This window comes from Pomacea canaliculata, linkage group LG2, assembly GCF_003073045.1.
Source record: "Pomacea canaliculata isolate SZHN2017 linkage group LG2, ASM307304v1, whole genome shotgun sequence".
Classification (NCBI taxonomy): Eukaryota; Metazoa; Mollusca; class Gastropoda; order Architaenioglossa; family Ampullariidae; genus Pomacea; species Pomacea canaliculata.
The window spans coordinates 4,449,032-4,463,095 of NC_037591.1; the positions used below are offsets into that span (position 1 = coordinate 4,449,032).

At 39.8% G+C, this 14,064-nt stretch overlaps 2 protein-coding genes across 2 annotated transcripts; both read left to right on the forward strand.

Annotated features, from left to right (window-relative positions):
* The first annotated feature begins 611 nt into the window (after positions 1 to 611).
* LOC112556850 (TCDD-inducible poly [ADP-ribose] polymerase-like) lies at positions 612 to 5,535 on the forward strand. The gene is made up of 5 exons (XM_025226241.1): positions 612 to 818; positions 1,074 to 1,259; positions 1,639 to 1,829; positions 2,838 to 3,062; positions 3,471 to 5,535. The coding sequence occupies exons 1-5, from the start codon at positions 774 to 776 to the stop codon at positions 4,537 to 4,539; spliced, it is 1,716 nt and encodes a 571-aa protein (XP_025082026.1). The 5' UTR covers positions 612 to 773; the 3' UTR covers positions 4,540 to 5,535.
* A 3,105-nt stretch (positions 5,536 to 8,640) lies between these two features.
* Positions 8,641 to 11,594, forward strand: LOC112556857 (poly [ADP-ribose] polymerase 12-like). The gene is made up of 4 exons (XM_025226252.1): positions 8,641 to 8,859; positions 9,044 to 9,240; positions 10,020 to 10,247; positions 10,522 to 11,594. The coding sequence occupies exons 1-4, from the start codon at positions 8,812 to 8,814 to the stop codon at positions 10,706 to 10,708; spliced, it is 660 nt and encodes a 219-aa protein (XP_025082037.1). The 5' UTR covers positions 8,641 to 8,811; the 3' UTR covers positions 10,709 to 11,594.
* Positions 11,595 to 14,064: the final 2,470 nt, after the last annotated feature.

Below are 14,064 nucleotides of genomic sequence, written 5' to 3' on the forward strand. Positions count from 1 at the left end.
TGATGACGATGACTGTCCAGACCTTCACGTCTGCTCTCTCTTCATCTTAAAAAAGTGTACAGCTGGATGCAGATGCCTCTTTGAACACTCCCTTAAAGCGTCTGTACACAACCAGTGGGTTCTGGACGCCTTTTTTATGGGCCATCGGGAGGAAGTGAAGTTAATGAAACGCATCCTAGTAACACTTCCCTCCAAGACAGAAATAAGTAATTATAAAGAACATAAATATCTTTATTTAATTATGAATTAGCACTTGCATCTAGTTGGCTTCATGCGAGAAGGCGTCTGTCGAACGCCTGTATTATTATAATGTCGGACATTTTCGCTCTGTGCTAACGCCCCTACCACTTATATCAATAACAAATGGGATGTGCAATCTAACATATAAAGACATAGAAACATACGCAACACACTCATACATAGATACACAAGCTGGCAGTCACAATAATTAGTGTAACAATAATTAGGGTGTTTCATTAAAGTAGCTCGCGATGTCTTTGCAGCTTACTAAAGGACACGTCATCTGGCTTAGTAATTATACTGTCAGGTAAGAATAAACTCTATATAACAATCAAAGTTGGTATCAAAGTTTCACGAGGTGTTTGTCAACAGATGCTGATCCTAGCAGGTTCGAGTACATCTGTGAAACCTACACGTGGACAGGTGTGTGTTACAATGGTGCCAACTGTCCACATTACCACGGCCCTGATCGTCTGCCATACCTGTGGCTGACTGAAGTGAAGGGACACTGGAGCAAAAGCCCCGACAGTGATATGCTCGAAATGCGATTTTGTGATCCTGGAGATTTTACATCGGAGGTAAAACTGGTATATCATTTTAGAGTCCACAAAATAATACACTCTGAGACCGAAATATTTGTGTTCTGACCTACAGCCAGCTTTTCAGTCATGTAGGCAAGCAAACACAGAGACAGAAACTGTAATCGAACATTGGACACAAAATGATTTATGTAGCAAATTTTAAAGGTATTACTCAATAGCGTGGTTATGTGGAAAGCTGACTAGCAGAATTTTTCATGGTAGTTATCATGATTACCTTTATCTGTTTCAAAGTTTCCTAGTGACTTCAATACAATGTCAACCACAGGGGAAAGTAAAGAAATAACTTGTTCAAGAAGTCTTAAACGACTGTCAACACCATCATATGTGACTGCAGCGCCAGGAACTCCTCTCAACTTCTACACTCAGTGGGTGTGGTACCGGCAAGAACATGATGGCAGCTACACCCCCTTCTACCCGGTATGTAGCCGCCATCTTAATGTTCGTATCCAGCTTTTAACTGTCTTGTTGCGACTGACTTGATTGATTATTTGTATGTTTATCTGCACCATTTACTAGATGGAGTAAGATGGTGAGAATACAAGTGTTAGTGGTTCAGCACCTATTTTGTAACACCTGTCACTGGGTGTTACCCCCAGACACACTTGTAACAAGTTGTTTTATTTCTTTTTCTTTTTGTGTTTTTTCGGAACTTATTTTTTCATTAGAGCACACATACCTAGTAATTTTCGTCCACTGGGGTTGATAAAGTTGGTCACTTGTCACACAAAAACTTACTAAAAATATGTATAAAAAAGTTTTACTGTATGTTTGCGTGCATGTTTGTGCAAAATATTAGGGAACCCTGCAGTACACTCTGGAAGAGAAGTACTTCAATAATCAGGGCAAGTACTACTTTGAGTTTGGAAATCTGCGCCTGATGGTGGACATGAAGGACTTGAAACAAACCAATCTGGACACAAAACGATCCACAAAACTCATTCGACGACCAGTCTTTGTACCCAGTAAGAAATTGAAGATTCCAAAGATGTAAGTGTTTGAGACCATGATTATTCTCAATTCATTTTGTATTAAATAGTGAAATTGTTCTCGCATCCCTTAATTTTTTAATAGCATATAAAATACTGCAGTTTAGAATACTTGTGTATGAGATATTCTTATCTATATAAAATCAATTATTTAAAATAATGTAAAACATTTAATCAACATCTCCAGAAAAATAATGAGAAAGGAGACTGTAAACATGTTGTTTTAGGTGTCTTTGAGTATGTCACAGACACTCGTGTCCACGTAGAGGCCTGGACATCTGCGCCTTCTTTTCTTCACAAACACTCAGTCTCTTGTGTATGCCTGTATGTGTGTAAGGATTTTATCTAATAAAAACACAATAATTTTTCAAAATAATTTCATAGTAAACATGCATCACTTAATCCTCACTTTCTTTCCGTTTCTGAGACGATGATTTAACCACGCTGTCAACGACATCTTGGAACTCAGTGCAAGGGAAGTAACTCTCACCTTGTAGCAGACGACAACAATAAATTGGTCTACGATGTCAGAAACTACACTTATTTTGCATCTGTTCTTCGCCCAAATTTGAAGGGGTCCCTCCCCTGGGACCCCCTTGACGAAAATTGAAAGCGGTCCTCTGAACTTTTAATGAGTAAGCAGAAGCCCTGAGTACAAAGTTTCCGGCTTAGTCTTAGTCGTTGTTTAGGCTCACCGAGACTAACAGCGGATCACTTCGCAAGGGCTAAGCGTTGGTCTCGGCAGACAGACAGCAGTCCACCTTTACATGTCCTTGAAAAGTGTTCCTCCAATTGCCTAGTCTTCTTGGGAAGTGAAGGGCTGGCCGGCAACAGCTAATCAAATGGTCTTCTCCCTTTCTTTCGTAGTTTCTTAAAAAAAAAAAAAACAAACAGGTGTGGGTATACACATTGATAAAGTAAAGCCAGGTGAAAACATCTGATTTCCAGCGGACAAAGTGTTGTAGGCCGTACGCCTACACAGTACAGTCACGTGACTTGATGTTTTCAGGTCCCCGCTGCTACTTCACGAAGCTGTTAAGCACGTGCATCAGGTGCCTGACAACTGGTCTGTCGTGGATCGTTTCCAGGACTTCGAGCTCGTTGAGCTGGAGTCAGATAACTCAGATTACTGTGTCGTACATCAAGCGTTCTTCTTAACCATGGATGTCACCAAGCACAATATTGTCAACATCTTCCGCGTACAGAACCCGGGGCTGTGGGATAAATACTGCAGGTAGACTTGCTTTTGAAACGCATGCGTGTGTGTGTTATTGTGCTTGTGTTCATATTTCTGTATGATAACAGAGTGAAAAAGTAAGAGGAGAACAAGAGCACTGCTACTTTCCAAGTGATGAGTGAAAGTACCTAGATGCATTACTTCAGGTGTTTTGTTGTGAATGCGTCCTTCGTTAAAATATCTGCTTTGAAACTCGTCTATTAAATTTTAAATATTTCTGATCTTTTATTATTGTTTTTCGACATTTCGTGCTAAATTCCCTATCATAAACATTTGACTTTATCACAACCTTTTTACATACCATGTCGTGTATGTGCTAATAATTTATTGGTCCCAGGACCATACTGTCATGCAAAAGATGTTCTTGTAGACACTTTTATATCTTCTTTATTTCGATACTTTCAGCGCCAAAAGGGCCATGATTTCTAAAGATCAGATACAAGAAGGGGTAGATGAGAGTCTGTTATTCCACGGAACCCCGACACTTCAGGCAGTCAGGGGCATCTGTGCCAACAGTTTCGACTTCCGCAGGTCTGGAGAAAATATGGGAACTGTCTGGGGCAAGGGAGCTTACTTCTCCACCTCGGCTCAGTACAGCCATGACTACACGGGTGTTCACACCCCAGTCACAGGCGACCCCACACGGTTCATGTTTCTGGCAAGGATCCTGGTGGGGCAGTACACTCTGGGTCATCCTTCTTACACTAAACCACCAGTGCGTGAAGGACTAAAGTTGTACGATTCGTGCGTGAACGATGACTTGTTCAACCCCACCATCTTCGTCATCTTCGACCTTACACAGAGCTACCCGGAGTATCTGATCCAGTACACAGATGCTTCAGACAGCAGAGAAGAGGCACAAGGCCAACAACTCAAACAGATGTCACAACTGCAGCAGCTCCCACCGGCCATCACGTCAGCGTCTTTATTAGCAAGATTCTCACATCATCGGTTGCTTTCACAAACGTCTTCCAATACGAGCTCAGTACTGCCCTCTAAACTCGGACACCGAAGCCCGGCGTCTACTACAGCATCTACTACATCTACCACTACCTCTTCACAAGCCTCACGTGCTCCTGATGGCGGCTTGTCAACAACTTCACAGGGAGTATCAGCATCCACATCAAAACATTTACTGTCACATACAGAACCCGGGATATCTACTTCAGCAAAAATACAGCCATTTTCACGACCATTGCCACTGACACTCGCCACACCACAGCCAGTGTCAAGATCAACAAAAGCAATGCAGTTTGTGTCCCCACCAGCCACACCAGAGCCATTGTCACCTCCAGCCATCCAACCTCCTAATTTTCCCCATTCTCAACATCAACAACAGTGCAGCCAGCGTCAAGATCAACAAAAGCAATGCAGTTTGTGTCACCATCAGCCACACCAGAGCCATTGTCACCTCCAGCCATCCAACCGCCTATATTTTCTCCAGTCTCAACATCAACAACAGCGCAGCCAGTGATGTCACCGACATTATTATTTGACTCTATTTCCGATGAAGACGTGGAATACGTGCCTCCGCCGCCTTCATCATTACACGCTTTGTTATTATGAAGACGATGTGTATTAGGGTAATACTAAAATGACGAGAAATGTTACTGCAGATGGGCTTCAATTTGATGAGCACTGAAATAGTCTACATATTCTCTACACGACTGTAATCATTTATTAGCTTCCTCACTGTACTTTGCACTCATCTACCCACCTTCATACATTGATGCACAGGAAATATACTCACCAGTTGTGCAGGTGATTAAATGTCTTGATATGGAACTTACTTTTGAACATTTTGCTTTCTGGATTTTTTTTTTTTTTTTACAAAATTTAAATCCACAATTTTACTTTATGAATGGAATGTTTGTAAACATGTTTTGCAATCCATTGTTGTATAACTCTAAAAGTTAGGGCTAATACTAGCCTTGGGGAAAAGTGTTTTGTGTATTAATGAGAATAAGTTGTTATTATGAGGGAATTTATGTTCTCGAATAATGCTACTCAAGAGCATTAGTGACCTGTACACAAGTGCATAAAAGTTCTACATACTCAACAGATTTTTATCAGATGTTTACACCTAGAACTTTAATAATTTATTTTGATAAACTGGGATTTAGTGGATATTAGTATTACAGCTTTTCAGATCAAAAGCGTGTAAAAATATTATTAGTTTTGCTATGCAGACTAGTTAATGAATTTTCTATTCCATCTGCAGAAAATTCAGCAAAATATATCAAAGTGTAACATAAGCTTGTTATGAAGGGAAACGTTTGTATATTTTGTTTTTATTTGTAAGCTTGATGCATCTCATTGTGTTAAGTTTTAACAGTACTGACTGTAAACTGCATTCAATGACCCGTGACTGTTAAGAGCAGCAAAACACGTATCTTGTCATGTAAAATGTGAAAATGAATGTGTAACAACTTTGTATGTAGATGCTGCTTTCTAAATAAAAAAATATCTTTAACAATTTTTTTTAGAGATCATCAACTGGCTGCATCCTTTCATTTGCACTAACACTGTCTGTCTCTCTCTCTGTCCCTTTCTCTCGGTATGTGCTAATGTAGCAAATTAAAATATACTTAGCTCTTATGCAACATCTTTCCTGAACAACTCACTGAAAAAAACTAGCATAGGCGTCGGGGGTAAGTGGGCGAGAGGGTCTACAATTGCTTATGACAACCACTTCAAAGAAAGTCCCCGCCATAAAACAATGTAAGACCTGCCACAGCTCACTAAATGTACTTAATCCCTGGAGGTGTCTTTCTTATCGTGGTTTGTTTGTCCTACCAGGAAGCTGTCACAAAACCTGGCGTTATTCCAGACATACATACCTTGTAGAAAAGTAATACAAACCGTCAGTATTGCATGGAAGGAGTTTTGATTAGAGATAAAGATTAGACGCACGAAGAGATATAAAAGGAAAGAGACCAATACAGTGAAACAAAGAAGGAAGGTGACGTCGAATCAACGGACTTTCTGGTAAGGTTAGCATGTATTTCTGTTTTTCTAATAAGTTATTAGGAATATGATTACAATACATCAGTAAAATTCTCTCTATGTCTAGTCATGATGAACAACGTCCTCTTCCTTCTTGTAACAGGACGTGTCGAGCGATGAATAACTTATTTTTCACTGCAGTGTTACAATACACATTAACACTACAATTCGTACCCACACAATTAACAATGGCTGTGTAGAAAAGAAATATAATGTTGGTGGTCCCATCATCAATTAAAATCTAATGTTGAAAACGAGTTTGTATACTTCTGTCATTCTAGTGGTGCTAGCAAGAAACCATCAAAATCAGAAAACCAAAACCTTTACTTCCTCTCGAAAATCATTTCTTTGTTGCATTTCGAGTATGAAAAACTGTTTTGATAATTATTATAAATGCTACTATGAACTGCGGTATTCATAATCCCCATCAATAGCCGCTAAACATCACAAAGACCTGTTACACTACTGCTGCTACTCGCGCTAGGAGATCGCTCACCTCTCCTGATAAGAAAATTTATTGAGCAAATCTCTCGACAGTCCTCGGTTAGGTCTATTGACGAGACAAGCGAAACCTAGATAATACCTACTAAACCCCAGATATGGTTGTAGTTAAAAGAAAGCGATGAAAAGAAATGAAGGATGGGTGTTTTACGATAAAACCCAGCAACTGCTACAATGTAATGGATGACATCAAAGCGGCACAACATAGAGAGAAGACAAAGTACAATAGATAAAAGAGTTGTAGTGTAAGTATTAATTAGAGTGCTATACCACTTCATTTGTTAAGAAGATGGTTAAGATAAATTAATGAGTCGTGATACATCGTGTATCAGCTGTCCTCCTTCGTCCTCGTTGTTCTCCTTTTCTCTCATTCCATCTGATCTTCCATCTTTTTTCTCAAACTCTCTTGTCTCGTCTGTCCTCTTTCTCTCTGTTAAGCTGACAGTACAGTAGGTGAAAGCGTATCGGCTTAGTGACATTTAAAAAACATTTTCATTTGAAAATTTATAGCCCTTTAGAGAAACCTACTAACAAGAAACTATAGTAAGTCATGTTCGTAAACATAGAGACCTTCATGATGTTACACATGTTCTGTAGCAATGGCCGCTTGGGGTTACTAAAGACCCCGAATAAAACAAGTTATGCGATCGTTATTAGTCATTTGCACTTAATTGTAAACCTAAATTTCTTCTAAAATATTTGCATTTTATTTGCATTAATTAATGATGATAAAACTAATGATGACAAAATACTTATTAGACTTTATGGAGTTAGTTGTTTGAGGTTTAGCAATCAGTGGAAGAAATGGCACTATTCATAGTTGTTGGCCCTCTATAACTCAAAAAGATGTTTTTTAAGAATATTATAGAATTTTTGATGCTATAAGAGTTTTTTTTTCTACTCCTGAAGCAATGCATTCATCTACAAAGGCAGCGCCTACTTGGGGTGAGATTCAAAGACCGACTGTCTCAAAGAGTGAATCCGACTCAATTGAACAGACAACACTTACTGGAGAAAAACCTGAGAACTTTACCGTCTCACCTGCTGAACAATCAGAGAGTGAGATTGTCTCACCTGTACAAAACACGCCTTCTGTAAATGAATCAGTTGGTTTGTTCAATTCACAAGAGGAGAAACTATCTGATGGAGGTCAACCAATCGGAGGTCAACAACTTCATTGCACTCTCTCACCTTCAGATGAAGCAGGTGGTAGAGAAGGATTTCGTTTTATCATTTCGCTTAACAAAACAGCTGGAGGCAACAATGAAATCGTCTCACCTGTACAACCAGCACCTTCTGTAGACTTACCACAGGGTTCGACCGCCTCACCTTCAGAGAAAGCATCTGACGGGAGTGAAACGGAGAGTGGACCCAAACATGACACCTGCAAAGCAGAAAGAGGAATCTTTGTTAGGTTAGTCCATTTCTTGATGCACATGTCATTTAATATTTCTCTTAATTCTTGTTATCATCAAAGTATTACTGTTCGAGGTCTAGTTATTAGCGTAAAATGGTAGCAAATACTTGATACATTGTAACATATATTAGAACTGAGTCCTTGATCATTTCGAGGTTTTTACAGGCATGAAATACAATAAATTGTTTCTCTGCAGCTGCCAATATTAACGGATACATCTGTGAAGTGTACACCTGGACAGGTGCATGTCCCAGAGGTCTGCACTGTCCACGTTACCACAGCCCTGACCGCCTCCCTTACCTGTGGTTCATTGAGGAAGATGAACAATGGTGGAGTGTCCCCATCACTGACAGCATCCACCTCGAAAAGCGTTTTTGTAATCTCGATTATTTTCGAGAAGTAAAGGTACAATTTATCATTTTAACATCTGCATCAAATATTCTGACAATTTTTATTACCAGGCGGAAATAAATACCGCGATACCAAACAGGGGATTAAGAGCAGCTTTCTAATTAGTAAATCAGTCATTTCTCTGCCCATCTTGACACGGTTAGCTGCATAGCTCACAGCTCCTATGGACATAAGGACATAAACTGCATGATGCCATTTTTGTGATTAGTTGTCACTTCTGGTGGGAAAAGTTATAAAAAGAATATTTATCGTTAACTACTTATAAAATTTCCATTTGTTACAAAGTGTTCTGGAGACCGTTGTGCTCTGTCAGCCACATTCAGAGGAAAACCAGCCAAACTCCGACGGTTGTCGACTCCATCGTACGTGACTGCTGATCCAGAAACTCCTTTTCGGTTCTACACTCAGTGGATGTGGTATCGGCAAGAGCGTGGTGGCAAATACATCCCCTTTTACCCTGTAGGTAGCTGTCGTTTATATATGTCTGGTCGTATGGTGTGTATGGCAGGAGTGTTTTGCATACATTCAGCATATTTATATAATATGCCCATAGAGCAGCCAACTGGATCTTTTTTACTGATTCTAATTTTCTGACTTTTTTTCATAAATACTAAGTCTTGCTGGTGTGTGTGTGATATATCAGGGGAGCTTGCAGTACACTCTGGAGGAGAAGTACCTCAAGGGACAGCACAAGTACTACTTAGAGTTTGAAGAGCTTAGTGTGATGGTGGACACTCACAGCTCACCCATGACACAAACCAACCTCGATACACAAGCATCAACACGTATCGTTCGGAGCCCAGTCTTTGTATCCCACGAACAACCCGATGCTCCGAGGATGTAAGTGTTACAGACTAAAGTATCACCAGTCTCGTTCTTTTAAGTTTACAAAGAGGAAAACGATAATGATAATAATGGAGCAGTTGATATTGCACAGTCTACAATAAAGACTACATTAAATAATGTTTTTGAAAACCCAACATTTTAATAATTTTGTTTCAGTTTTGTGTACGTTTTGGAGTGATGCATGTGATTAATGTGCGTGATTTTTTAAAATTGTATTTCATAAAATTGATGCCAATCTCAGCAGGCTGTATGCTGCAGACTGTTTGTGTTACTAATTATAATTACTTGCAGTTTAGAGCCTCCATTCAATAATGAAATAGTACTCGAGAGAACGTTTTGAGGGGAACAAAAATTCTCCATTAATTTTTCACAATACTACCAAATATTCTCACACAGTAACCCCTAAAAGCAATACAACCAATATCAATTTTAAAGACTACAAAATAATATAACCAAATTATAGCTACCGAAATACTTTTAAAAATTTAGAATTGGCGAGAATGCAATAAAACCAGAAATGATGTTTGGTCAGAGGAATGGACTATTGTTTAACAGTCTGCAAGTGTATTAAAATATATTTGTACAGCTTTAGCCAAAATTAGAACATTTTTATATTTATTCTTGATATAAAAAATTTATGAACAGTTAAAAATTAATCAAATAAATATTTAAAATGAATGCCTCCACCGTGTTAGTGGCAGAAAAAGTTAAGTCTTTGAAGGGTGTTGTTGTATGTAATGTCAGGAAGTTGCAGTTCATTTCTTGTGTTGCAGATCACCACTGTTGCTGCCCGAGGCACCCAAGCTACTGCTTCATCGGGTGCCTGAGCACTGGACTGCAGTCGACCGCTTTCAGAACTTCGAGCTTGTTGAACTGAACTCAACTCACCCTGAGTACGTCAACGTTCACCGACAGTTTTTCTCGACGATGGATGTCAGCAAACACAAGATTGTACACATGTTCCGTGTACAGAACCCCGGGCTGTGGGATAAATATTGCAGGTGCGCGTGTGTGTGTATGTGTGAGAGAGAGAGCATACTTGCGTCATGTTGTCCCAACACACACACACATATAAATATATTATAGTTTTCCGTGAATTTTTTTTAAGAGTGTGAGAATCTGATTTAAATAACGTGCTACTCATCTTTAAAATAAACCTGTAACATCCGCACTTTAATTTTAAAAACATTTTCATGATCGATTATCAAAGTCTAATTAATATTCTGCACTTGTTAGTTACATACAACTTGCTGTTTGAGCAAAATTCATTCTTAGTGCTAGACGGGCCATGACTCCAAAAGATTGGTCACCAGAAGACGTGGACGAGCGTCAGTTGTTTCACGGAACGCCGACACTTCAGGCGTCCAGGGGCATCTGTACCAACAGCTTCGACTTCCGCAGGTCTGGAGAAAATGTAGGAGCTGTCTTGGGCAAGGGAGCTTACTTCTCCACCACAGCCTAAGTACAGCCATAAGTTCACACGTGTTCACATCCCAGCCAAAGGCGACCCCACGCGGTTCATGTTTCTGGGAAGGATCCTCGTAGGGCGGTACACTCTGGGTGATCCTTCTTACACCAAGCCACCAGAGCGTGACCGGCTGAAAATGTACGATTCATGCGTGAATGATTTGTCCAATCCATCCATCTTTCGTCATCTTTGACCTGGCACAAAGCTACCCGGAGTATCTGATCCAGTACACAGATGTTTCTGACTTAGTTCAACCACGCACGAGCCCAGCAGTGTCAGTGCCACCCCAGCAGCAAACATCCTCCTCAAGTAAAAGGGCAAATAACCAATCCTCAAACATTTGTATCATTTTGTAATTAGTCAATCATGATATCAAGAAAAGCTGTTTAATATCAATACAAACGTTTTGGTCAGTGATCTTTGATACTCTCATTTCATTGGAGATACCACGGAGACTAGTGGCATAGAAGTTGGTAGTCTGGTGCATTTAGTTATGTAATGCGTTAATCTCAGTTCTTTTTAATGTGTGTTACATGAGTTTGTTTTTTTTTAACTTATAAAATTTATTGAAATATAGTAGAGTAATAACTTCTCTAGGAACTAAAAGAAAAAATGTCTTGTTTTTATTAGCTGCATCCCCAGAGATTAAAGCAGATGTTATGTGTGAATGCTTAAAGGACGACTTGGGTGCACAATTTTTTTCTTATGTTAAGACATTATTTCTCCAAATATGGGTAGATACCCAAATTTTGTTCTCGAGATACACTCCTACCAGCATCACCATCCATATTTCTTAGTGACTTAGTAAGTGGGACAGAAAAATCTCTCAATTTAAATTTACACAAAAACTGTTGACGAATTTAGTTTTTCTTTAGTGATAATTTGAAAACGCTAATATAACACGTGTTCTGTACGTGATTAAACTGTATATTCTGTATTTATTAGCAGTTTGTCATTAATGAACACAGTCTGAATTTATCTCCTTCACCGTCAAGAGTGGTGCATCAATGATCTTTTCAACATTTCTCATTGTATAGGTAACACTCACGTAAAATAATGAGGGTGGTGGAAGGTGAGGTAGAGAGGGACTTGTTATTGGCACTAAAGTTGCAGAATTTTCTGATTGGTTGGAAACAGTAAAATGTTGTTGATGTGGAAGGGAATCGACTCCCCATGTTCTGTGTCACGCGCAGCGTTTCTATCTATTCCTGGAAAACAGTATGGTGACGTGTTGGAGGCGGGGCTTCTTTGATCGATTTCATCGATCTGCTTGTATCAGCAGATGGTGAAGTCCGTTATATAACATCAGCTCCACACAGGGACGTGCGTACTCAAAAGATGCTACCGAGACTTACTGTACCAAGGTGTTTCTCTACAAAGAAATGTTTTACAGAGTATGTATTAACTGATGTGAAACACTTTGAATAAGATAACAAAACTTTCAGTCTGCGAGCTCTTGAGCACATTGAGAATTCTCATCACCGGCAGATAGGAATAAAACTTTCCTAAGCAGAAGGTGAGTGAGGGTTTTTTTTTCAGATTTAACTCAGATTTCATACACTTCAGCATCATGGCATTATAAATTAAATAGTTTGGCATTAGGGGATGGATTGACCACCTCTCTCACTTACTGTCACTCGTACAGAGACAGGCGAGGGCACACAAGCACACACTCACAAATTTCCGAAGGAGTGAAGGCAAGATCGAGAAACAACACCGATGATGATGATGACGACGACGACGACGACGACGATGATGATGATTATGATGTAAATTTCTAGAGAGGAAAGAGCGATCTTGTGGTAACATTCATCATTCATTTCATTGAGCAAGCTGTTACACACGAAGAATTGCTTACGTGGCAAGGATCAGCGGATCAAATAAAATCACAGGAGAGTTGTATTTACGTGTGAACAGCTTGTATATACAGGTAAGCTACTCTGTGCTCCCTCACAATACCACAGGCCTCAACATCACTCGATATCTGTTCTTACGATTCAGGTCGTATCACAGTAGGTCGCACTTGCTTTGTAATAAATTACCGTCAATATAACTAAATGACAACTATTTAATATTTCGTTATATTCTTTACACTACGCTATGTTCATACCACATCCATATGTAGTTGTTGTTGTTTTAGAACAGTTATTTCCACATTCTTAATTAAAGTCTGTAGGGAGTTAACCTCTTTATAATAAACATTCTTCTATCTTTGTTTTATCTACTATTAATCTGATTTAACTAACAAACATTTTCATGATTACAGAGCCTTATTTTTATTTTAGAATCAATACAAAACAAGATATATAGTAAACGAAAGCCACTGCGTCGACACAAGGAGACAAAATGGCGGACGATGACTGGACGATGGAGGTCACAAAGCTGCTGCTGGAGGAGTTTGAGGGACGAGCCAAGTTTGGACTAGTCGAGAGAAGTCTGTACCAGCGAAACCTTCGCGAATCTCGGAATCTCACGTTATAAGACAGCTCTCCTACAGCAACAGGTTCTCGGTCTTTAGAAAGAATGAGCAGGTGAAGTATGTTTCGGTCGCCTGGGAGGATGCTAGTATCTGCTGTGGATATCGAAAGAAAGAGGATGGGACACGTGCAGAAAAGACGACTGTTCCAATTCCACGTCTGTAAGTCCTTCATCAGTGGCAGTTGCACGCGTGGATCCAGATGTCGATTCGGGCACGACCTCGAGAACGAGGCCAACAGGAGGGTGTCCGACAGTCTGGGTCTGTCATCTTTTTCCGCCGAACAAATCCGCACCATCATATTTCGCAGCCATCCGGCCGTGTGTGTGAACTACAACACCAGAGGATGTGAGGACGATGACTGTCCAGACCTTCACATCTGCTCTCGCTTCATCCTACAGAGATGTACAGCTGGAGCTTGTTCTATTTTAGGACATTCTCGTGGTGACAGCTGCAGGTTTGGCCACACAATACAGAATTCGGGAGAACACAACTCGTATGTGTTGAAGGCTTTTGGAATGGACACGTGTCAAGAACAAGTCCTGCGGAAACTCGTCATTGTCAGCAAAAGAGAACATCCAGAGCCTCCACGTTGTGTCCCAGCTGTACACCAACAGCTGACAACTCGTCAGCCAGGAAGAAACGAATATACCCGGCACCTCACAAATTCAGTTGGTGTCAAAGGTCAGCCTTCTTCATTCTACTTGATTTGCTAATTTATATAACATATTTACTTTTATAAATAACATCATGGACATAACCACCCCTAACACAATTAATACCAAGCTGCCAGTCGGTGTCCAAGTTTTAACTCATTCCTGTGTATTGACGCAATTAATTAAGCATAGAATTAATTTCAGGATGTTACTTGTGC

What these genes read in the sequence shown, in the direction of transcription:
- LOC112556850 (XM_025226241.1), top strand. Translation starts at nt 774, where the DNA reads ATGCTCGAAATGCGATTTTGTGATCCTGGAGATTTTACATCGGAG. An exon ending in AAATTGAAGATTCCAAAGAT is followed by an intron (nt 1,830 to 2,837) that starts GTAAGTGTTTGA and finishes TGATGTTTTCAG; the next exon opens with GTCCCCGCTGCTACTTCACG. An exon ending in CTGTGGGATAAATACTGCAG is followed by an intron (nt 3,063 to 3,470) that starts GTAGACTTGCTT and finishes CGATACTTTCAG; the next exon opens with CGCCAAAAGGGCCATGATTT.
- LOC112556857 (XM_025226252.1), top strand. Translation starts at nt 8,812, where the DNA reads ATGTGGTATCGGCAAGAGCGTGGTGGCAAATACATCCCCTTTTACCCT. An exon ending in CAACCCGATGCTCCGAGGAT is followed by an intron (nt 9,241 to 10,019) that starts GTAAGTGTTACA and finishes CTTGTGTTGCAG; the next exon opens with ATCACCACTGTTGCTGCCCG. An exon ending in CTGTGGGATAAATATTGCAG is followed by an intron (nt 10,248 to 10,521) that starts GTGCGCGTGTGT and finishes ATTCATTCTTAG; the next exon opens with TGCTAGACGGGCCATGACTC.